The sequence below is a fragment of the Stegodyphus dumicola genome, chromosome 1 (assembly GCF_044657685.1).
Source record: "Stegodyphus dumicola isolate Sdum_Otavi_A_Nest chromosome 1, ASM4465768v1".
Taxonomy (NCBI): Eukaryota; Metazoa; Arthropoda; class Arachnida; order Araneae; family Eresidae; genus Stegodyphus; species Stegodyphus dumicola.
This window is the reverse complement of record NC_140768.1, coordinates 139,621,956-139,648,317: the sequence shown is the minus strand read 5'-3', so window position 1 is coordinate 139,648,317 and position 26,362 is coordinate 139,621,956. Positions and strand designations below refer to the sequence as shown.

The window sequence follows — 26,362 nt, the reverse complement described above, 5'->3', positions numbered from 1 at the left end:
GTTTTGTCATGTGATTGTCTGTTTGTGGCTTTTAAAAGTGAAGTGTGTGATATGTTGTTTTGATTTTCTGGGTATTTAAAAATTTAAATTTGTGATGTTGAAACCGAAAGCGCTAACTCAAGTCCTTAGCCAGGCCAATACCGGAGGCGTTTCCAGTACATTGTAATCGCGGATGATTTTGATATTATAAATCTATATAGCGAAGTATTGTAATGTATTGCAAAATGTTGTAGTATGTTATGAATTTGGAAAGAGATTTAGCTTTATGCGTTTAGAATATCACTGTAATGTTAATGCAGTTACGAAGGATGTATTGTTATTTAGCAGCAATGTGAAGTTGCTATTGAGATGAACTTTAAATCTCTTCCCATAAATTCGTAATTTTGGGGAAAGTTTTAATTATTCAAAATTTTTGTAACAGTTATTTAAAAATATAACGGTCCTAAATTTTTTATCCTAAATTAAATTTTAGTGGGAAGACTAATTTAAGGATTTTGTTTCAAATATTTATTTAATAAAATTTATAGTTATGCAAAGTTTAGTATCTTCAAATAAATGCTTATAAATGGATAATTGTATGCCGTGACAAAATAAGTCATTGTATCTAAAAATGAAATGACCATTATTTAAGTTTTAAATGTTTCTGTACTTTACATGTTCAGTATTAAAAGAATAAAGGTGTTAGTGGTGAACTTAATAAAGGTGTTGCTTTGTAAAAACGGCCACTAAACTTAGTCATTTAAACTGGGAACATAATTACCCAGTCTGTAGTATGAAAATTTAAAATGACATATGTTAATGTAATGATTTTTTTAGTAATGCAGTACCAACGTTTTGTATCCAAATGTCGTTGTTTAAGATACAAGCTTATCTAATTTTCTGCTTTCCATTAAATAATTTGTTAATAGATGATCTAGAACAGAGGTTCTTAACCTTATTCCCTGTCTGGGCACATCTAAAAAACAGAAAATGCTGGCGGGTGCAGTAAAAAAAAAAAAAAAAAAAAAAATATATATATATATATATATATATTTAAATATATATATATTAAAAAATATATATATATATATACATTATATATATATATATATATAATGTTGTATGATCTTTATATATGTAATGTTTTCAGTTATTCCAACACATTGTGGGTGAATGGTAAGGCTATTCCATTACACATTCTGGCATATGGTTGACGAAGCTGGGATGATTGAAACATGGAGAAAAATGACGACTCAGGACTTTTCACTTTTAACAACAAGCATATCTTTATTTTAATTTATAGCAGATGACTTTTTCCAGATGGAGTTAATCAAATAACTTATTCAGTAACTGAACTATTAGATATGACTGATTTTAAACTTTAATACGTCATTACGTTCTAACAAAGAAAGAGGAGCATTGAGGAAGCGTTAGCAGAACGAAGGTGAGAGGGCATCTGGTGTAGGAGAACTTATGACGCAGCATTTATATGAGGAGGTTATGTAATAGGTGCGAACGTTCTAGAAGGTATTGGTTTAGGGGATGATCCTGAATTGCAGAAAATTAATTAAAGGTTGCTGCTTTGCAAAGAGCAAAGCCATCGTATTTTTTTAATATTTTACATCTCCCCCCCCCCCGTCAAAAGGAAAGGCCGGGGTGAGAAAAGCATTAGTACAGGAGTAAAGCAAAAGTATGAGATAAGACATGAAAACATCCAGGACATAGCGTACAAGCTTTAACTATGATCTATCATAGTTCATGACTTTCTCATATAAAATTTTGACTTTATAGTATATGAAATTTTGAACATTAAAACTATGAGTTATAAATAAATATACAATATATGACTAATTTTAAAACTATAACATAATAAATATGTAATACTGATAAATAAATAAGTTATAATTACAAAAGTCCTCAACTTTGTTAAAAATGCCCATTTTGTTTTTTGAAAGTCCTTTTCATAAAGAGTTCGAATAAAATGAAAATATCTGGTAAAATCTCTAAATGCCAGATAGTCCACAACTATGATGCATGTTGATAGTTCACAAATATGATGCATTTTTTTTTGCGCTGAATATGTTTTCATAATAATAAGCTTTGATTAGAAAATATGTTAAATTTTTCTTCCTTCAGATAAAACTTAGAAAAGAAATGGATTATACAATTTATGAATAATATATTATGTGCATTTTTCCCTCTCATTGTAGGCAATTAAAGATTGACATATTTTACACTTCAATATAAAATATTATAATTATTCAAAAAACAATTCAATATAAATAATACAATTATACACTAGAACATGAACACTTTGACTTTAAAACTATGGCATGTCCTCGCCAACAGATCAGCGTGATTACTTGCTGATGGTTGGGAGGTGCTAGGTACAAATATAAAAAAATCTCCGTTGCCTAATACAAGGTAACTGGTTTTTGGCATTGTACATTACCTCAAAGTGGTTTTAGAAAAATAAAAATCATATAAAATCAAAATTATAAGACAGATAACTTGTATAATCAAGTTAGTCTTTTCTATAATTTTGTAAATTACAAATAAATATTATCCTACAATAAGAAGAAAATTTTTGCTACAAAATAATTCAAATTATGTGAAAAATATAAAAGGTCAAGATCGGGAGAATAATTTGTCATAGTCGGGAAAATAACTTGTCATAGTTAGGGTTTAAGTCTAAATCAGGTATTAAAAGTCGTAATCAGGAAGATTTTTAGTAGAGAATTTTGAAAAAATTTATTTTAATTTTGAACAGAGATAGGAATTCTACTATTTCTGACAGTTAACTTAAACTCACTTGCTGGATTAAAAGGTCTTAATCTAGTTAAATGAACAATTTCTGATTTCTTTTTAGTTAAAGGATTAGATTTATCTATTTCATAAGGAACTTCAGAATATTGTTTTAAAATTTTATAAGGTCCTGAGAATGGAGGAGATAATTTACGTGTATTAGGGTATTGAAATTCTTCATACATTACTAAATCACCAATTTTAAAATTACTAGGTTTAAAATGAATATCATATCTTTCTTTATTTACAGTATGATAATCATCAGATCTCTTTTGAGCTATTTTTCTAGGTTCTTCTATTGACGGATACAATTCTTGATTTTGAATTAAGGAATCATAAGGTAATTTTCCATACATTAAATATGATGGAGGGAATTTTGTTACAGAATGAGGGGTATTATTATACTCTTCAGTTACTTGGGGTAATAATTTTGTCCATGCTATATTACCTTGATAAGAATTTAGTTTACATTTTAATCTAGTTATAATAGTTTGATTAACACGTTCAATTTTACCATTAGTTTGGGGTCTATTTGCAGTAGTTAGCAATTGTTTTACATTATGATTCCTTAAAAAGTGCTTAAATTTTGAATATGTAAAAGCAGCGTTCCTATCACTTAAAATCTTTTTAGGTACCTGAATTTGGAAAATTTGTTTTAAGCAATTTATATAAGTATCTGTAGTTACACTTTTAGAAGCAAAAGTCGAGATATATCTAGCTGCATGATCAATAATTATGTGAATATACTTTTTAGTAGAATTATAATAATTTAAACCACCTACAGTATCAATAGATAATATTTCAAAAGGTTCACTAACTGATGGTAAATTTTGCATTAAACCAAATTTCTTTTGTTTACTTTTCTTATTAAACTGACATACTTCACAATGTTTACAATAATTTCTAACTTCTTGAACAATTCCTGGCCAATAATATTGTGGAGATAATAAATTTAGCATAGATGATATGCCAATATGACCAAATTGTATATGGGCCTTTTCAAGTAATTTCGCACGTAGAGACATGGGTATCACAATTTTGTACAATCCCTGTTTTTTTTGATAGTTAAGACATCATTCATTTTCCTATACTTAGTATTACAAACATTATTTAAATTTTTATATTCTTTTATTTCTTCTAATGATAATAAATTAACTTGCAATCTTAAATGTTGACGCATAGGATTTCTAGAGAGCATGTCAGCTTCAACATTAGTAGATCCTTTTTTATATTTTATATCAAAATCATACATAGATAATTTTAAAGACCACATAAATAGACGACCTGTAGGGTGTTTTATATTTTTAAGCCAAACTAAAGCAGCATGATCAGTATGTACAGTAAAATGGTTACCATGTAAATAATAATAAAATTTATCAATTGCATCAATAATAGATAAACATTCCAGCTCAGTAATGGCATAATTTTGTTCATAAGATCTTAATTTTCTAGAACGAAAAGCAATTGGATGTAAACTACTATCAGGATGTTCTTGTTTTAAAAGAGCACCAACAGCTTCTTTGGATGCATCCACAAATACATGACAGGGATATTTAGGATTATACAAAGTTAAAATAGGTCTAGAAATCAATGCATCTTTTAATTTTTGAAAAGCTTTTTGACATTCATCAGTCCAATTATAAGGAGTATCTTTCTTAAGTAAATTAGTTAATGGGGCTCTAATTTTAGCATAATTTTGAATAAATTTATGATAAACATTAATACTTCCTAAAAATCTTTGTAATTCTTTGATACTTTTAGGGGGTTGCAATTTCTTAATAACCTCTATATTTGCATTTCTGGGCTGGTATTTACTTGCTTGAATTTCATATCCTAGAAAATTTATTTTTTCTTTAGCAAAATTACATTTAGATTGTTTTAATTTTATATTCTCTTTCTTACATATATCAAATATTATTTTAAGATGATTTAAATGTTCACCAACATTTGGAGAGAATACTATAATATCATCAAAATAATTTAAAGCAAATTGAAACTGATATTTGTTTAAAATTTCTCTAAGAGCTCGTTGGAAAACAGCTTTTTCCAACCAAAAGGTAATCTAGTAAACTCATACAGTCCAAAATTTGTAGTGAATGCCAATTTTTCATTATCCTTTTCATTTAATTTTATATGCCAATACCCTGATGCCAAATGCAATGTAGAAAAGATTTTTGCATTTGTTAATTGATCTAATACAGCATCAATTCTAGGAATAGGTTCAGAATCAGTTTTAGTAATTTGGTTAAGCTTCCTGAAATCAATACACAATCTGCTTCTGAACTGCTCATCTCGCTTATAAGCTAAAGTTACAGGAGCAGCATAAGAACTATAAGAAGGTTTAATAATTCCAGCTTTTAACAATTCATCTATTTGTTTTTACATTTCACTATTATCTTTAGGAGATGGTCTATAGGCTATCGGTAATTCAGAAGTTAATATAACTCTGGGAAGTTCAACTCTTATACAACCAACATCATATTTACTTTTTGCAAATATATGATTATAATCATTCAACAATTTCTGTAATTTACTATCAGAATTTTTACTATTTTCAAAATAATTACCACTATTTTTAGTATTAAGATCATTTTTACATACAAAATTTTCGCTCTTATCAAAATATTTACTAGATTGTTCAGCACTGATATCATTTTTACATACATAATTATTTTGGAAAAACTTCTCTACTTTAACATTTTTACTTACCTGTTTTCCAAGTTGATACACTTCATAATTATGAAAATTCAATTGTAATTTCAATAATGAAACACATGGTGATGAAAGCAATAAATAATTCAAATTTGAATCTACTACATAAAACATCACATTATTGTCTATTTTACCTACTTTACACTTTACTTTGATTATTTTCTCTATATGAACTTGACTAGATATTGAAAATATTTTATCAAGGGATTTCACTGAAATTTCTCTAAATTTATCACCAATTTTGTTAAAAATTTTTAACGGTAAAACGTTAATTTGCGATCCCGTATCAATAATACTGGGAATTTTTTCCTGTCCAGTTTGGACATTCACTTTAAAGTAATATCATTTTTTAACTTCTCTTTTAGGAACCGTGTTATAATTAATAGCAGGTAATTGTGGATATCGAATTGGCCGATACGCATACTGTAGAGGTCGGTATTGCACTTGTTGATAATTGAAAGGTCTCACACTACGAAAACTTTGATAAGGAGTGGCTTGCACTGGTCTGGGATAATAGCACCTCGGAACAGTTTGCCTTGGAGGAACAAATTGGTAATTACTATTTCCTAGACCATCCTACGGTATCTGAACTGGAAACAGTTTCCTAGCAAGAGTAATCCAGTCTTTCGGTGTTTCTATTTTTTGCACTGTTAACAGCATTCTTTGAGACTCAGGAAGTCCTTCCATAAGTGCTTCCACCATTGTGGAATCTGTTAGTTTAAAGCTGGCTCCTAATTCCAACTTATTGCGAAAATAAACATCAATATTATTAAATTTCTCGTATTTTAAAGACACAAAATCACTAAAAGTAACAGATTCCGATGTTGTGAAATATGTCTCGAAAATATCCTTGATGTTGTTCCAGTCTTTATCTAAACAATCACGTAAATAGAGGGCTAAAGCCTCTCCTCTAATACACTCCGAGAAAACAAATTTCTTTTCCTTTTCTGGAATGTTCTTTGCGGCACATTTCTCTTCAAACAATAGAAGATATTTGTCTATTGGAAAATTTGTACTTGTGCCATCAAAAATAGGGAATTGAAATTTCACTGTATCCACAATAGGTACGGATTCTTGCTTATAAGTTGACATTTTTGCCGTTTTTGAGCGTGTTAGCATTCCAATCACAAAATCTTGAATTTAAGAGTTCACATACACATCAATTTGAACACTAAAATCAATCACTTTAGAAGCACTTGATAAAACGCATAACTTTGGAGACGAGGGAAAGCACTTAATAATCGCCGGAAAAGAAGCAAAAGCATCACACGATCACACACTGTCCTTGACCAACTGTTGAATTTAGAAGCGCGTTAGAAATAAATCCAGGAGCTTTTTTTCCCACGTAGAGGAAATATCCTACCGGCTAATTAATAACTGTAATGTTTTCAGTTATTCAACACATCGTGGGCAAATGATGAGGCTATTCCATTACACGTTCTGGCATATGGTTGACGAAGCTGGGATGATTGAAACATGGAGAAAAATGACGACTCATGACTTTTCACTTTTAACATCAAGCATATCTTTATTTTAATTTATAGCAGATGACTTTTTCCAGATGGAGTTAATCAAATAACTTATTCAGTAACTGAACTATTAGATACGACTGTAAACTTTTTTACGTCATTACGTTCTAACAAAGAAAGAGGAGCATTGAGGAAGCGTTAGCAGAATGAAGACGAGAGAGCATCTGGTGTAGGAGATCTTATGACGCAGCATTTATATGAAAGGTTATGTAACAGAGTAGCTTCTAGAAAAATGTAGAAAAACTTATGATGCAGCATTTATATGAGGAGGTTATGTAATAGGTGCGAATGTTCTAGAAGGTATTGGTTTAGGGGATGACCCTGAATTGCAGAAAATTAATTGAAGGTTGCTGTTTCGCAAAGAGCAAAGCCATCGTATTTTTTTTATATTTTACATATATATATATATATTTACTATAACGATTCTTAATATTTCTTTATTTTATTTCAATCATAAGCATCATAAACAATACCCTACATTAAAAAAGTAACAAAAAATTCAAATAGTTGCACTTAATGTGATTTGCATATAGTATATAGTGGACAGTTGCGGGCGCAGAAAAGTAGCTTCGCGGGCACGGGGTAACAACTCCTGATCTAGAACATAGAAAAATATGTACCAAGCCATTTGTTTCAATAACTTAATTAAAAGAAATTTTTTCTTTATTTGATTACGTATATATTTCCTAAAGCACATCTGTTGTTTACATAATTTATGTAAATATGTGAAAAGAAATTTTTCTTTGCATTATCTAATTATACTGGTTTCATAAGTTTCCAGCTTTCAGTTCATTTCTGTTGTCCATCATTTTTAAATTGAACAAACACTAAAATGTAAACAATTAATGTATGTAAAATGAAAAGTAATTCGTAATTTTAAAAAAAGAAATCTGAAAGGTTTCAGATTTTAAATTACGTCCAAAGGGGCGGTTTTTTTAACCTTTTGTGTGTTACCTTTATTTATTAAATATCATATTCTTTGCACTTAAACCATAAAATTCAATTCAGCTGCAATATCACAAAATAATTTTAAAATGAACATATCTTTAAAATTTTCAATACAGAGTCTCGCGCGCTGGAGATGAAAATGTTTTTTCGTACAGTGTTGCCGTTACTCGCTTTGAAATAATTGAGTTTGTTAATCAAAAATTTGTTGAAGTGTTACAAAATATGAAATTGATGGTAAAAGTATAGTTTAGGGTACCCCTTGGCGATTTTTGGCGGTACATGGATACCGATTTTGTGCAAGTCTTTGACTCGTTATTTTGGCTTGCGAAGCAGCAATTTTTGCGAACAAAATCGTCGCTACACAAAGCCTAAATAACAAGACAAACAACTGTACAAACTCAGTATCCATGTACGCATCGACTTATTTTCACTTAAAAAAAATCCCCGAATTGCACAAGAATGGCATTGCGCACTCCTTTGACTTTATCCATGTACACGTCGATCTATTTTCACTTAAAAAAAAATCCAAAAATTGCACAAACTTGCATGCCGCACTCCCTTTACTTTGTCCATGTACACATCGATATATTTTCGCTTAAAAAGTCAAAGGAGCACCAAATTCTACAATATAGGCAAGCAAAAAATACATAATCTCAATAAAATACATTTTAAACCAAACAATAAAATAACATAAAATTATACATTTAAGCACTACCAAAAGCAAATATTCACTTACTATGATTTTCGAGTTCGCTTCGTACACCCAGAGCCACGTAAAAATCAAAATATCAATCATACTCAAATGACTTTTTTTTCAAACCAGGTACTTTTTCTGATCGAACGCTTCACATAGTGACCATCTGAACCTTTCTTCCTACAAACCCATTCAAATCCATCTAAGCGGTTTTTACATTCGACTAGACGCATATCTTTCCTACATACAGGACACTTATAATGGCTACTAAGTAAACTTTCATTTACAGACCAGTCAATTAAAGCTTTTTTCCTTTCGCTTCAAATTAATCTTACTACATTCGGCCATTCTACCGTCTAAAGAATCAAACCAACACACGCCACAAAATGCTTACAAAACATCCCATGATTCAAAATTTCCCAGAATCATGCACCCGATTACGTCACAATAGGGTTTCCATAACATTCAACGACTCAAGCTACCATAAATAAAACAACAACTTCGCCATAATAAAAGGGGTGCCTTAAAGTCTATTCTACCCGAAATTGATAATAAAACAAATTTCAGATTTCTAATTAGGACTTCCAGATGCCCATATTCGGTGGAAGATTACGTTATTCAAAATTTGGTGGCTCTAGGTACCGTTGTTTTATTACATTGCGTGAAACATACATACATTTATGCAGATTCTTCATTATTTAATTTCTTTAAATATAATTTATGAATATTTAATTTCTGAATTTTAAAATATGCACTTGTGGAATTTGCCAGCCATGGAAGAAAGTAATAAAATTTCTGCAGGTGTACAGAACTTTAATGCAAGATCTCTAAAGCAGGAGTTCTCAACCAGGGAGATTCATCTTAAGAATAATTTAAATTTTAATAAATGTATTGGAGAGCAGTGTATATAGTACAGTATAGTATTGGAGGTTTTTGGAGAGCCAAAAGTTAAGAAACAGCAAGTTTTCCAAAGCTCATCATTACGAAAATGGCAGTAATGTTTAAATTCACAGTTTGTATGTATGACAGTAATGAAGTTTAGGAAAATATATGCAAAAACAGTAGCTACCACTTTTATTTTATAGAAATGAATACTTATATAGGAGTTTGAGAAAAAATGCAAAATTTTTAATTTTTGTTCACAAGTATTGATCTTCAGTTGTTATTACAGTTTTGTAGGCAATATCCAGGAGAGTCTTATCAATGTCCAAGAGAAGTCGTTTGCCCAATTCATTGAGGTGGCAGGCAATCACATGGATGGAAATGGGGATGTCACAAGCTGATGCTGCTAGACATCGTAGTGTCTTCCGTAATGTGGTCCACCGACTATGAAATCGACTTGAATTCGAGGATTCTGTGATTATAAGACATGTTCCAAGTACAGTAAGACCCCGCTTAACGCGGGGGATACGTTGCATCGAAGCAGAGCGTAATGCGAAACAGCGCTAAGCGAGGCTATCTTAACATGTAAATAATGGGGTTAGGGGAAGACGGATAAAAAATGGTTACGCATTAAATTTAATAATGTTTTTTTTAATAAAAATGAAATCAAACATTTATTTCTTACAAAAATAAAAACAATATAAATGCATATACTTTTAAAAACAAATAAAATTCTCAGTCAGATCATTCAGTCTATTCTGGGTTTCCAATTTTCTGCCTTTTTGTTAAGAAGGCATTATGATAGATTGGCTTAATGGCATATTGCGTTCAATTTCGTCGTCAATCCATATAGACAGTCGTTTTTCCATTTCCTCTATAATGTTATTTCTAGAACGGGTAATTCTAGTTGCAGAGCTTGACGTAGTTGCAGTTGCCGATGACAGTATTTTTCTTTATTCTTAAGAATTGTCCTTATTGTTGAAGTTGCCAAAATCAATGCAGCGCTAATTTGAGATTGACGTTCACCAGAATCTAATCTTCTAATCACTTGCATTTGAGTTTCCAGTGAAATGCTTTCTGGTTGCTTTCTTTTCTTGTTTTTTATTATCACCCATGATAAAAACTAAAGATCATGATATTTGTCACTGTATTAATCGTTTTAGTATTATACAAATTTAAACTTACAATAATGTCAACAAATGTTTCAAATGATAAAAATGCATCCACCAAGCATGAAACACAACTACACTGTTTCGGATATGTTATTTGGAAACCTAGCGCTGCGCACAATTTCGGAGAATCCCCGGGTTGAAATAAAAGAGCGCTAAACGAAACAGCATTAAGCGGGGTCTTACTGTGCACCTAGAGTTACAACACCTGCGGGAGACCGTTATTTAGCTCTTTCAGCCCTAAGGAGAAGTAACATTACAGTGCCCCAGCTTGTGGCAGATCATTTAGTGACAATAGGAACAAGAAACTCAGCTACTACAGTGTGCATACGCCAGCACAATTTAAGTCTGTATGCAAGATGACCAGTTGTTTGTGTCTTCCCCTTGCCCTGAGAACACAGAGGTGCCTGTTTATGTTGGGCAAGAGAAGACATCTTCTGAACAAGTCAACAGTTCTTTTCACAGACGAGTCCAGATTTACATTGGAGCGTGATTCAGGTCGTCAGCTGATCTGAAGGGAACAACCCACCAGATAAAGCCAATTCCACATTGTGGAAAGACACAGAGAGGTGGTTGAATAATGGCTTTGACCGGTGTGAAATGATCCTTGATCAATAAGTCCGTCCATATGCCACTGCTATCGGTCTTGGATTTCTTCTGATGGACGAGAATGTGTAACCACACCAAGCTTGAGTTGATGAAGAATATCTTGAGAGTCATGATATGTAGCGGATGGAATGGCCAACTCAATCCCCAGACCTGAATCTGATAGAGCAACTTTGGGACTACCTCTGGAGACAGGTTGCTGTTTCTTTAAGTCCTTCTCCAAGGTCATTAGATGAGCTTGAACAAGGATTACTTTGTGTTTGGTCATTGCTTCCCATTTCACTGACCAACAATTTAATTGACTGCATGGAACGTCGCTGCTGCCAATGTATTGCAGCTAGAGATGGACACATTCCTTATTAAATCCTTTTTTTTTTTTTTTTTTTAATGTTACCACCCATTTTTCGTAAAAAAACTTTGATATACGGCTTCTCTAAGACTAGATTTCTCTGCCAAGAGTGCAATTTTTTGTTGAAAATCATGTTTGTGTTGAACTTTAGAAACATTCTATGTCACGTTCATTAAAGAAATGTTTAGTGAACATGTCCTGTAAATTTCTTGCTTCTATGTTGCCTCATTCTCAAACTAGACACAAAAAACATGCTGCTCCTTAACTTTTAGAGGACAGTGTATTTTTTAGTTTGGGATTAGAAGGGGAAATGATCATTTACGAATAGTGATAGGGACACATGGGCAAAGAAGGTTGATAAACACTGTTTTAAATGGAATAACAAGGAAATGTGTTTGGTAGATAGCTAGTGTTAAATGTTAGTACAATGTCAAGTCTAAAATTCTCTGATTTTTTTTAAAGCGAAAACAGCTACTCTGTTGTTAGGAAGAGGAATAGCGAAAAAAAAATTACAGAAGGATTTGGAAAAGAATATAAGTGTTTTATTTTTTTAATGTGTTATGGGCTAATCTTCCATAAGTGGGGTAAGTTTATGCTAAACTGTTTTTGATTGTGATGCGAGACTTCACATCGGCATGTCATTTTGCAATTGTTAATTACGAAAAGAAACAACAAAAAAATCTAATATCGCCAAATGAAAATGATGCTAAACACAATACAAGCATAAATTACTACAAACTAAAATATAAATTTAAAATAAACTACAAAAAAATTCAAATCACAAACCTGAAACTAAAAATTACAAAAGTACAAAATTAAATTATTTGAAAAATAATACATACCGAATGTCTCTTCACTCGCATAAAAAAAATATCATGTCTACAAAATAACTACATAATTAAAAATAAAAAGAAACTCTCTATACTTTAAGTACTAAAATATACAAGTTACTGTCGTTGTGGAATTCTACACACTGAACCACTTTCACTTGACACTTTAAACATTCTGCGTCTCTTGGTTGCCACATGCAAGAAATAAAACAACAACAAAATAACTGACCCAAAAAACATTAACTAAATAAAATTAAATGCACGTCATCTGAAATCCAACATTCTCTCACCAACAACAGCTTAAGCTCCTGCAAATATTTTTATTTTATTTATAAAATGTCTGGCCATTGACCATCAGATTATTAGGCAATGAGCTCTCCAATACTTCTTTACAATACAATCCAAACTGTTAAGTGCAGAGCACATGTCCAGATAAGCAACGTCCATGATTTGTCCAAAACACATAAAGGTGAGGAAGTCTGATTAAAACGAAACAAATGAGCACCAAGGCAGTCATGTCCAGTCAATAGTCTAAACTCAGCCATAGCAGTAGCAAGAGGAGAGTCCGAAACACAGTCAGCTTTCAATAGCACCTTCCATGATTTATTTTCAGAAGTACTGAAAGCAACATTATTATGAAAGGATTTCTTATATATCCTATTAATTAAGTTTAGCAGAGACAAAAGGTAGGTCTCTGGAAGACCTTTAGAGAATATCCGTACCTTTTTTTGCCAAATTGTCTGCCATGTTATTTCCCCAAAGACTGCAATGTGATGGCACCCACTGGAAAGCAATCTGTCTGAACTCTGCCGAACAGCTCCTTGCAGCTCTGAACATTAACACTTTGTTTTTCTAGGTTACTGACTAAGGCCTGAAGAGCAGAACTTGAGTTCGATAACATTACAGCCTTATCAAGAGGAGAGAAACGGGCAGAAAGCTGTTGAAGGGCTAAATGGATAGCCTCGACTTCACCGTCAAAATGGTTTGTATGAGAGCCAACATGTATTTATGTACATGTTGGCTCTCATACAAACCATTTTGGATAGGAAAACAGAAAACAACAACATCAACACCTTGGATGAAATCCAAAAGGGAACCATAAGTGTAGATATCTTTGCAAATATTACGCAGTAAAACTTGAAAAAATAAACACAATATTTCAAAACTAAATTAAAAAAAAAAATCTTCTGGCTATGCTAAACTTGCACTCATTACAATCACCAAAATAAAGCTCCATATTTGCAACAAGAAAACATACTGCCAGAAACCACAACCAAATCGAAATTGCACCAAATAAAAATTTTCACCAAGTTTTACACACACCCTGCTTATGGAAGATTAACTATATTATGTGATCCTTATTTAATAGACAAAATTTGTATTCTAAATTGCTAACGTATATTTCCTTTTTGTATGGTGATAAAATTTGTTGACTTATGATAAATATCAATTCTTTTGGAATCTTTTAAAAATAAAATCTTCTCATCGCCAAATTACATTAATATGTAATTTGGCGTAAGGTGATTACATTAATATGAAAGTACCAGGTACTGTTTAGAATTTATTTTAACTGATATATTTTTACTAATAATCTATAAGTCAAACAGCTATAACATAACAATATTCAGTTCTAATTTTCAATTTTATTCTTGGCATACAGTGTACTGCACTGAAAGTATATGTCTTCATTACTGACTGCTGGACTGAGGGTAGAAGAAATATTTATTCTATTATTTACATTTTCTCTTATCTCTTGCATGATGGTCTGGAAGTTATTGAATAATTGGGGTTCCACTGTATATTTACTAATAAAAAGACAATAATTATTTTAAATATGAAATTTATATTTTTTTAGGTTGCTCAATAGAGAAGGAACTTTGTTAGCATATTCAGGTTATGCTGGTAAAGATGCAAAATTGACTGCAGCGATTACTAGTAATATATGGATGGCTTATGAGAAAAGTGGATGTACTGCATACAGTTCTGAAGCCTTGAAATTCATCATCATTGATTGTGAGGTAGGAGCTCATTAATGTTACTATGTAGGGGGGAGCTCAAGTTACCTGACTAACACAGAAAGAACTTTGGTATCATATTCAGGTTATGTTGGCAAAGGTACAAAATTGACTGCTGCAATTACTAGTAATATAAGATTGGCTCATGAGGTGGATGTATTGCTTGCAGTTTTGAAGCCTTGAAATTCATCATCATTTTTTGTGAGGTAGATCATTGACACTACCAGGTGGGGAAGGCTTAACTCACCGTTATAGCTGAGTGTGATTTTACACTGTAAATAGGTTTCCTATAAAGTGTAAAAGGATAACCGTGTAAAAAACAAAAAATGTGAAAGCATGAAAAATAGATTATTTTCATACATGAATGCTCATTTTTGCTCCATTTGGTCAGATCATTTTTTTATTTTAAGAATATTTAAACTTCATATGCAGAACATAGCAATATGACATAAGGTTTACAGAGGCAAGTTAAAAAAATGCAGTAACATACTAGGAAATAAAAAAGAATAAAGTCGCAAATAAAACATAAGAAATAAATACCTGGAAGGAAGTGAATGCCATTTTCTCTTGAACAAACATATGAGAGGAGAGGAAACTTGATGTTTTAACTGGGAAATGAGTGCTTTTCTTCTCTCTTGAACTGTAGAACAAATTTTGACATTTTGCACTTTCGCAAAGTTACCAGAACACAAGTCTATATGAGATAATCCAAATCTCTTCAGATATGAATTAAAATTACCGTGCCCAGTTAGAAATTTGATAAATTTAAAATTCCAGATAAATTGTTTATTATTAAGTCTGTGAGGAATGGAAGAGAAAAATTAATTTAGTCCGAGAGACAGTAGTAAAATTTCTGTATAATTCATTCATTAATTCTGCTTGTGAATTGTTTTACTCCAACTTTGTTTCTTGAATGATGATTTAAGAAGTGTCATTTTGGTATTAACTTAACCTTCTCGCTGCGTAATTTTTTTATCAAAATAGGTTCAAAAATTGCGTACATTTTTAATTACATATTTCAAATCTACATATATTTTAGAGTTAAAATATACAAAAATGTTTTGTAAAAGAGATTTTTCAGTATAGAATTAGATCATAAAAAAGGTTGTCAGAAAATTTAAACTGAAGAATAATCATGTAAAAGAAAAATTTTGAAAATTAATCTCTGTTAAATTATGATTTATGATTTATTTTATAAAATATAATGGTTAAATTGTGATTCATGATTTATTTTATAAAATATAGTGGTGAAATGTATATACTAATGAAAATACACAAAATATTCACAAAACATTTATTAGAAATGAAGCCTAATGTGATAGACTTCAAAACAAGGCTCGAGGCATCCTACCTCACTATCTTTGCACCAAATACAGGTTTCTTTGTGAATTTTTTTGGCAGTTTAATTTTTTTTTTTTTTTTAGAAACAAACAGCATAATGTCTGCGAGTTTCTTTCTTGATGGAATTGGGGGATATATATCTAGCAAAATGTCAAGCAGTTTGTCTCATGTGATTAAGAATTGAACTACAGACGTCTTTGAGCTTCAAAAAGAGCGTGCAAAATAGCATATGTTTCGCAGAAATATGGACAACTAATGCTTTCTGTTATTGCAGATCTGAATAGATAATTAAACATAACAGAAAAGTCGAAATGAAACTATAAACAGGAAAAGAGCGGGTACCACAGTTAAATAAACGGAAAAAATGCATCCTTGCAGAAAACGTGGGTCGCGCAAATTTTGTTACTTCTAGGTTGCTTGTGGAAATCGCAAGATATGCAGCGAGAGGGTTAAAGGTTTGTTCCTCATTTTGCCAAACAGTCAGCCCTTTCATTTTCTAGATTGCTGATGTGACCACATACACATAAATAAGATAACATCATCATCTTTATTATTAAAATCTTAAAATCTTTAAGAATTTTGGTACTTTTCTGTTTTGGGGACCGACTTCAGAAATGTATGGATGTGTATATATGTACGTATGTATTATTGTTTCATGAAAATAAATTGAATTTAATTTAAAAAATTTAATTTAATTAAATTTAAACAAATTAAAATTTAATTTTTAACAAACACGTATAAAAGTAAAAAAGCAAATTTAAATCCTAAAAAAACTAAAATAATTTTTAAAAAAATTTTAAAAAAAGTGTGCAAACATATAAAAAAGATTTAATTCTCGAACTAATCTACAATATCATTTAAATTCAGAAGCATAAGCAAATCAAGTGCAAAATCAATCCATGAAAATAAATTCACTAATTTAGCAAATTAAAATTAAACTAAATAATTTTTTTAAAAATGCATAAATGAATGACCGTTGAGTAGGCAGGAGACAGACTTATCAAGGGGAAGTTGCCTCCAAACCTAACTCTCCAATCATTCAATTCGTGTTTCGTCATTCATGCAGGCAAGGGTAAAAGTCAAAACCAAAAGTAATACCAATAAAGTGGTACCCTTAGAAATTAACATTTAAGAATTAAATTTAAGAATAAAGTTCTAAAAGGAAAATACTAATGAAGTCTTTTGAGAAACAAGCAAGTAAAGTCAAGAATTAAATGAAACTTTTTTTTAAAAAATTAAATTTTAAAAAAAAATTAATTCTCTATAAAAAAATCTAGAAACCAATGTATTTTAGAAACCCTTGTCTACAGAAACCTCCCCGACACGAATATGCATATCAATAAAAAGAACTAGACATAATCCATATAAACCAATAAAAAACAAAAAGAACTAATTCACAATTTTTAAAAAACAAATATATATTTAAAAATATAATTTCATATTTAGAAAATACTTAAATACTACATAAAAAATTTTAATAAATACTTAAAGCAAGTAAATAGTAAGTTTTAATTCTAACTTACCTACTACAGTCAAAAGTCGTTAATCCGGACTCGTCGGGACTTCGGCGATTCCGGATTATCGATTTTTCCGGATTATAGATCATCAGTTTAAATCTGGTAAGATGGCATGCAGAAATTACAAAATTAAAAATATGAAACCGTAATTTATGAAATAAAGAACAATTATGATCTAAAGGGTATCAAAATTTACAAAAAGAAAAAGCTTAATATTTATTTGTTTACTTTATTAAACATTTCTTTCAATGTAAGTTGCTTCGTTTCATGTGATAATACTTTCTCTTTAATTCTATTCAACAGACATAATTTCTTGTTTAGTTACAAAGTTCCGCTGTTTAAGTCCTATAATTGCTGTGTTGAGAATACCAACTAATTTGTCAATCGAAATGTTTTCGTTTTCAATAACCTCTGGGTCACTTTCTTCACTATCGGAAGCGAATTATAATGACGAGGAACTTGATTTAAATCATATCAAAGACGGAGTACATCGAAATGAAATACTACACTTAGTACAGAATTATAAACCAAATAAAATAAAATCATCTGCCCTGAAGATAAGGATAGTGCTGACAGATCAACTTCCAATCCGCAGCGTGAAATTGATAAACAGATTTCGGATTTCAAAACATACTTTCGCTTTGTAGATACAAATTACATATTAGTAAATATATATTGGAAATTCTATTTGACATAATCTTTCTAATCTATCATAATCTAATAATGACGTTTCTGCCCCCCCCCTCTGCCGCAGAGCAGCGTGAAATTGATAAACAGATTTCTGATTTCAAAACATACTTTCGCTTTGTAGTAAATATATATCGGAAATTCTATTTGACATAATCGAAAGTTCAAGCTTACTTTTATAAAATTGCTCTAACAGTCTGCAAAAAATAATAAGCCGGATCCATTTCGAAGATTAAGGAACAACGCAATCTGCAACATTAACTGAATTAGATAACTTTAGCTTAGCATATAACTCCGTTACACATTAAACGCGCATGCGCACAAACATATTCACAGCCGTAAGGGTCTTACGCGCTCTCGTAAACGCCTGTGCGCATGCGTGAACGCGACGCATGCGCAGAAAGTTTGTAGCTTTGAGGTCAAGATTATAGATCATTCCGGATTATGGGTGTCCGAATTAACGACTTTTTACTGTATATGAGTGTTGGGGTCTGCAAAAGTGTTGTAAAAGAGAAGTAAGTGTGTTTGTCAAATTATATAGATGGCGCTTATGTAGGTAAAGTTGAGTGTCAAGCTGCTATCTTTGTTATAGTAAAAAAATTTTTTGTAAACATTAATATTAAAAATTAAAAATCCTAAAGGTAGTAATTAAGTAACTGAGCCAATCAAGAGATGTAAGTTTGCTTGAAGGAAAATAAAGTTAAGTGGTATTGTGAATAAAAAATGTAAACTGTTTGTAATGTGAAATCTGTTGTGTGTTCTGTTGAAAAATTGTGTAAAAATTGTAAAAAAATTGTAAAAAAATTGTAAAAAGTGAAAAATTTTTTGTGTGAAAATTGCAAATTGAAGTAATTAAGAAAAACTGAAATATTTTAAAATTAAAGTTTTAAAGTAAAATTTCCCAAAATTTTTGAAAAGAAGTATTAAAAAACCTCTAAAAAAATCTTCAGAAATCTCAAAAATTCCTGAGGAAGTTAATTAAAAGTTATATTTAATGAAAGAAAATATGAAAAGTTTAATGAACTTGATTTCAATTGGTATATCAAAACTTAACTAAATACTGGCTAAAGTATGGAAAATTAGAAGAAGATTAAAATCTTCACTCAATTTGGGCTATAATTGAGACTTTTGAAAAGATTTGGCCCTTTATTAGTAAAAGGAAAGAATCCAGTATTAAATAAATATACATATTTACAAAATATTTACAATAAAAATTTACAAGATAATTTCTCTACTCTTTTATATCCTTCATTACTCTCCAGCTAAGGTTTAAGGTAATGTTATCATATCCAAAAGAGCCAAAAAATTATAAAGTAAAGCTAAGGTCTGCCTTTTTAATATATAAATTAATAAATTTTGGTGGTACTTGGTTATCAACTTGAACATTGTAATTACATTGTAACATTGTAATTAGCTTTATTATTTCTTCCTTTAAATCGTCTATTTCAGTACATATATTTTTATTCTGATTATTTGGCTATGAAACATGTTTTCTATTACTTTTCTAGAGATATTAAAGTTCCAATTAATTAGTTTAATAGTATGAAATTGGAAATTCCTTCTTTTATCAAATAATTTAATTTTGCTGTGTTTAATAATTTGTAGGTCTATGAATTCAATAGTATCTTGATTCGTATTCGTTTTATTAAGTGTTAAACTATTTGGGTAAATTTTGAATTGCTCAAAAGTAGAATTATTATTGAAAGTTATAATATCATCTATGTATCTAAAAGTATGAGCAAATAGCTTTAATTCATTTTTATTTAAACTTAGTTGGAATTTATATTCAAAAGTAAAAAGAAATAGGTTACAAATTTGTGTAGAACTGTTTGCTCCCATAGGAATTCCTCTAACTTGCTGAAAGATCTTATTATTGAATTTAATGTAGTTATTAAATAATGCACAATTCAGATAAGTATTCCATCTTTCAATACAAAGGATGTCAAGTATGTCAGGAAAAAGTTGTGGGAGTTGCATTAAACTAGTAAAAATTTCTTCTAATGGTAGAGAAGTATAAAGGTTTTCAAAGTCATAGCAGTTAATGTTCTTGATTGTTAAACTTTTAAAACTGTTGAGAACTGGAGCATTATTATAAATAATACAACTATAATTGTGTTGTTTGTTAACAAGATGTTGGATTAAATTACAGATTTTTTAAAGTATAATTGCAAATATGTAATCTATATTCTTTTTATAATTATTTGTACCATTAGCAATAAATCTAAATTTGAGTGGTGATTTATGAAATTTTGGGAGAGCATATAGATTTGCTAATCTATTGTAGCTAGATGGTTGTGAAATTTGCAGTTTCTTATGAAATGCTTTTAGCTTTTTTGCAATAACATTTTCTTGAAGATTGGTGAGTTTGTAAGTAATGGCATTATTAAGTTCAGTTTTAATTAATGAAACATAAAAAAATTTTCATATTATGCTAAAGTTATTATTGGCTTTATCAATTTTGGTAATTATGAACTTTTGTTTTAAATCCTGTAAAAGAGGAATGAGAATATTCCACTGTAAATTGCTATTAAATTCAGTTCTTTGAATTTTTTGCTTGAATTCTTCTAATACTGCGTGTTTCCAAGCCATAAATGTAGAATTTGGAATATTTAATTTGAAACTAGTTTTAACTATAAATTCGTCTATATTTTTTACGAAACTTTTAAAACTGTGATGTTTGTTAATTTTTAGTACTGGTCTAAATTTGGTACCTTTTTCCATTAAAATTCTTAAATTTTGGTTTTGAACTATTGCTAAATTGCCTGTTATAATATGTTGATGAAATTTATCTATGAAATCTTTGTATTGAAGCTCTGTACAGTATCAATGGGCTGTAGAAGCTAATTCATGGTGGTTAATTAGCAATTTACTAAGAGGTTTTTGATACTTGAAAGCTGGTGAGATCTGTACTTTGGTAGCTGGAAAAAGTTGTTGACTTTTTCTGAAAATTTTGCTAAACTGAATATGATCATAGTTAGGATGAAGGAAATTGATTTTGAAGTAATATTTATTGTATTTGTTATTTGTAGAGAACTTATAATTGCAAAAGTCAATAATAAGGTCTTTGATAATATTGTGCCCTGTAAAATGTTGTTTTACAAATTTTATAAGTAATTTTAAGAAATTGTGCTTACAAGTATGCAACCAAGTAATTTTATTTTTAGTGAAATTATCAGTAAGAAAGTAATTATTTATATTATCGTTTAACTTTTTTGTATCTATTGTTGAAAGAAGTTTATTTTATGTTTATTACCTGCTCTGGTTCCTCGTAATGTTTTTTTACTGAATAATTTAAAATGGCTGTAAGTTGGAATTTCAGAATTTAATTTAATGTGTTGGTGGAATGTATTGAGTCCATAAGGGTAAAGTGTTTTGAATTTAAACATGTAGAGTGACTCTTGAAATAATCTAACTTTGTATTCAGGCACAATGTCCAAAATTTGAATATTAATTTTTTTGAAATCATGTATTTGAAAATGTTCTAATTCAGCTGTATTAAGTGTGCTAAAATTAGTTGTATGTATATATAGGTATGTATACACACATTTGTGCTGATACATACAAAAAATACACATGTGCATACATGCATATATTTTTTAATGCGGTCCGGATAACAGAAGAGTACCAGAATCTCATGAGAGGATATTTGTAAGAGAATTTAAGGTAGAAAGAGAATTAATGCAAATAAGGAAGTTGCAACTTAATGAACAAGGATTAGATATCCACTGAATTGATTCACTAATGCACAATAGTTCAGATTCATTGCATTTGTGGTAAATTCTAAAGAATTTGTTTTCCTGTTCAAAACTATGAGGGAAAATGACATAAGCTTGTCCAACTTGATTATTAACTTTACTGCCATCTATATAACATATAGCTAGGGAATTACTTTCAGCATAATTGTCTGGATATTGGAAATTGTTTAAAGCATTGAACATAGTTAAGTACAAAAAACATTCTAGAATGCTGGATTTTTCAAAATTAATTTAACAGAGATCACTAATAATGATAATCAAATTAAAGGACCTCTTCTTTAGTTTGATCTTTTAATGGTGAAATTTAAATTGAAGACCATAATACATGGCAAGTAATGAAATCTGTATGTTGAAAATTCAAGCTTGGAAATTAAGGCATTCATGAAGATGAAAAAATGCATTGAAGAGAAGATGCAAAGATAAAAAAGCAACTGATGAGGCAAATAATAGCAAAGACTGTTTGCAATATACCATGATTAAAAACTTTCTTGCGCCATGGGGCTCATTTATGGATTTATTATACCAAACAAGCTAAAGTTTCATCTTAGAAAGATTTTGCAGCAAAATATGAAAGTAAAAGCTATTTTGACAGATTATTTCTGATAAATTATATAACATGTGTCCACATAATTTGTTTAAAGGCCAGAAAATTATTTTTCATTTCCTTTTATTTTATTTACTTATTTTTCAAATTTATTCACTCATATTTAATTACTACCTAATTATTTCTTATATTACTAATTATGTTGCATTTTCTTTAGAGTGGTTTAAAATTTCCTATGTATGAAACAAATTAATTTCCTGACATAGCTGTCTTTTCTCACAGACTCTTCCTATCAATGGACAAAAACCCATAGTCAGTGAAGGTCTGCTATTGTCAGATTTAACAACTGTAAATGTATCTGATGATAATTGTCTGACATTTAAAATTTATGTTCATGCTAATTTTGAAGATAAATTAATATTTAAGGAAGGAGGGTTGTAAATTGAGGCTGGTAAAGTTATCAGTTAAAGCAAATTGCAAAATAAAGCAAATGCATAATTGTAAACTATGGTCATGTCTCATTACTCATACAAGCTGTATTCTTATATTTGCATTTCATATGTAGTTTTTAAGAGTATCAAATTGGTAAATTTTTACAAAACTGTATTAATATGATAAGAAATAGAAGAGTAAAGTCTTTACATGCAGCTTTATAAGTTCTACTGCTGTCCATAAATGTCAAATTTTGCAACTGTAAATTTCAGGATAAGAATGTTCTGTATTTGTCTTTCTATAATCAGTATATTTATTTAATTAAAATGATGTAATTTATTTATAATCAGTTGATAAGTGAAAAATTCTACTTTAAATAATAACAGTATAATGATATGATACTGTTAATTTGATACTTAACCATGGCTTCAAAAATAAATTCATATCAATTTTTTCTTGTCATGAATAGGAAATGTCTCTAGAAAACAATTCATAAAAATCTTTCAGTTCTAGTTAATGATCGCAATTCCAATCCATCTTTACCCTCATCTTTTAAGAAAAGTATACCATAGTTGTTTTCATTGTTCATCTGTAAATAGTGCCAGTAGCTTGACTTTCGTCCTGTCACCGTTATCGCCTGAGCACAGGCTTCTCTTTTGTTACTTGCCCTTCTGCAGCTGAAGAAGGTTCTATATTTAAATCTTCAAAACTGGTCTTGTTAAATTTAGAAATAATAAGCTGATTATTTTTGCCTTAGGACCTCATAATAGCTGTTATAGTTATAGATTCTTTACACTTAGTGTCATGATTAAAGTTTTTATTTTTACACTGTTAAAATTTTAAACTGGTATTAAATTAGAATGGAGTCCATTTTTGGCACTTAAGTGAGATCTTAATGCATTTGAATAATACCAGAGCCTCAAATAAAAAAACTTTTAGTACAGCCCTTCAGCAATCAAGTGGTTAAATTAATGAGCACTGATAGTTTGGAGCCAAACTCTAATCTCAGTAAACAGGATGGCTGCATAGGAATTTTTTTTAGTCTTTTTCCAGGTGTAATGAGAATATGACTCAATTGTCTTTAAAAAGTTTTCCATGAAGGCATCTCCCATGTGTGCTTTATCATATTTAAATAACTGAAGTAAGCTTCAACCCTTCTTGTATATTGAACGTTTAATGGTATGAAAATTACTTTTAATTTATTATTCATTCATTCACTTTTTATTTGTTTGATTATATTGTTTAATTTTTATATTTTCATTCGATCTTTTCTTATTTATCATTAACTCGTACATTTTTTTTTAAAAATTGTACTTTCTTTTATTTATTTTTGCTCACTTTTCTTGATAGTCTTCCATAGGGCTCTGGCATTTGTAATTTAAAATATTAAGCCTTAACTATTAAAAGTACTGATTGTAAAATTATTTAATAACAATATATCTCACTTCCCATGTAATAGTAACTTTAAGGATTGATTTCTTTTTGTTGCTAAAACTGAGATCGTGTGTTCTCTATTAGCATTTAGGGAAACCTCACTTAACCCTCTGAGCGTTATGAACGGCTTTATCTGGTCATCAGAAGTTTTGCTATTTTGCATATATTAGCTTATAATTTAAGCTATTTTGCTTTCTTAATTTCTTTAATGATGTAAATATTATCTTAATGAATGTAAGTTTATGAAAGTACAGACTAATACATACTCAATTAATAAATGCTGTTTAAATATCGGTCTTCATGATGGATCTAAAATCGTGCGCCGCTCAAAGGGTTAATGTAATTATTCCCTTAACTAATATATACTCAGCAAAATCATGTCAAGTGAATACAATAAGCAATAGGAATAATTTTAATTCATCCTCGGTTGCCATAATTTGAGGATGGAATTATTACATTGAAGGATAAAATCCTTACATTCAATAAAAATTAAATGCTTAAATTTTTTATGGCTAAACGTTTCATAGAGCTAATCTATTTTAAATAAAAATTAAAAATTTTTTCTTTGCAGTCTTATTGTGATTAAAAATTAGCTCAAATTCTTGTGCAATTAATCTATGATGTAGTTTTGGGCTAGAAACAAAATTAGTTACTACCTGTCAGGTTTAAATAACATCGGAGAATATAAGTGAGAATAATTTTTTCTTCTAAATAATGAGGGACCTTATAGAAAGGGAAAATGGATCTTTATTAAATGCTGGGGGGCAGCCATTTAATAAAATATGATACACAATGTAACAGATCGTATTAATAAAATGTTCAATTTCTAATACTAAACTCTCACTGGAAATGAAGAGTATTTTAAATATTTACTTATAAATGCTAGCAATTTAATGCTAAAAATTTGACATTAAAAATATCTTTTAACTTTTTTGACATTGCAGAAGATACCACACCACATACCATTTACATGCTGTAACAACTGTTACCGTTAAATGAGATGTAAAATCTTTAATTAATCTTACATGTGGCTCTTCAGATAGACAGTTTCCAAAGTGATGACAGTTTATATATTAAGAACTTTAATTTATCTCTCAAAACAAACTGAGTGATTTAAAAGTAACTATGTCCACCATTGGTCGAGTGGTTAAAACCACTGAATACTGGTAGTCTGACCTGGGTTCAAACCCATGAAAACGGCCTTCTGCATAATTGGTTTCTGTAGTTTTTCTCATGTGTAACATGAATACAAACCAGTTTCCCTTAAAAAGTTCTCAACAGTCATTTTACCCTTTAGGCCGATCTCATGTCCTTTGACATATTCAAATAGACTTAGAGGTAATAAATCTATTTCTTATTAATTTAAATCTTTGTTTTGTTTCTCAGTTTATCTAACTGATATAATTTAAAGTGCACTAGATAATTATAGACATTTATGTTTCTTGTATTTATGTATTTGCAACAAATGCCATGTGTAACATATCTTGAGGAGAATTGTTTGATTTTGCATGTTTTAACCCTTCTTAATTTAAACAAAATTCATTACATATTAATGGCAAACAATTTTATGTAATATTTGAAAAAAAATGTAATTGCATTGAAAGATTAGGCAATTTTTTAAGGTAAGAAATAGTGGAATTTCATATTGTCACACTAACTGATTATTATGCTTGCCAAATTAATATCAGATTTTTCTTGTATAAAATCTGAAAACTGTACATACAATGGTTTTCATTTAAGATGCGAAATGTAACTATGATTACCTATGACAGTTCTCATAATATAATAATAAATAAAAAAAAAAACCCTTAATTTAGTAGTTTTAGAGAATTTTGTTTGTTTCAAGTTATAGGCCTATATTTTTTAGATTTTTCTTAATTTCAGGAAGGTTATGTAGCTGTAACTGGAGTAGCAAATTTATTGCTATGCCTCCAAGCAGATGCTAATGTGGATCTTGGAATGTTGAAAGCAAAGGCAGAAGCCCTGGCAAAATATCTAGAAGTACCTTTAATGCAAGTTTCAGCATCTTCATAAATATATATATATATATGTATACAGACAATACATATAATTTAAAAATGAAATGGTTATAAATGCAATTTGTTATTTTGTAATAAATATTTTGTAAATATTC

The 26,362-nt window shown here is 29.8% G+C and overlaps 1 protein-coding gene across 1 annotated transcript; it reads left to right on the top strand.

The window, feature by feature from the left end:
* On the top strand, positions 1–26,362 carry Lamtor2 (Late endosomal/lysosomal adaptor, MAPK and MTOR activator 2). The gene is made up of 3 exons (XM_035354148.2): positions 1–162; positions 14,359–14,521; positions 26,113–26,362. The coding sequence occupies exons 1-3, from the start codon at positions 95–97 to the stop codon at positions 26,260–26,262; spliced, it is 381 nt and encodes a 126-aa protein (XP_035210039.1). The 5' UTR covers positions 1–94; the 3' UTR covers positions 26,263–26,362.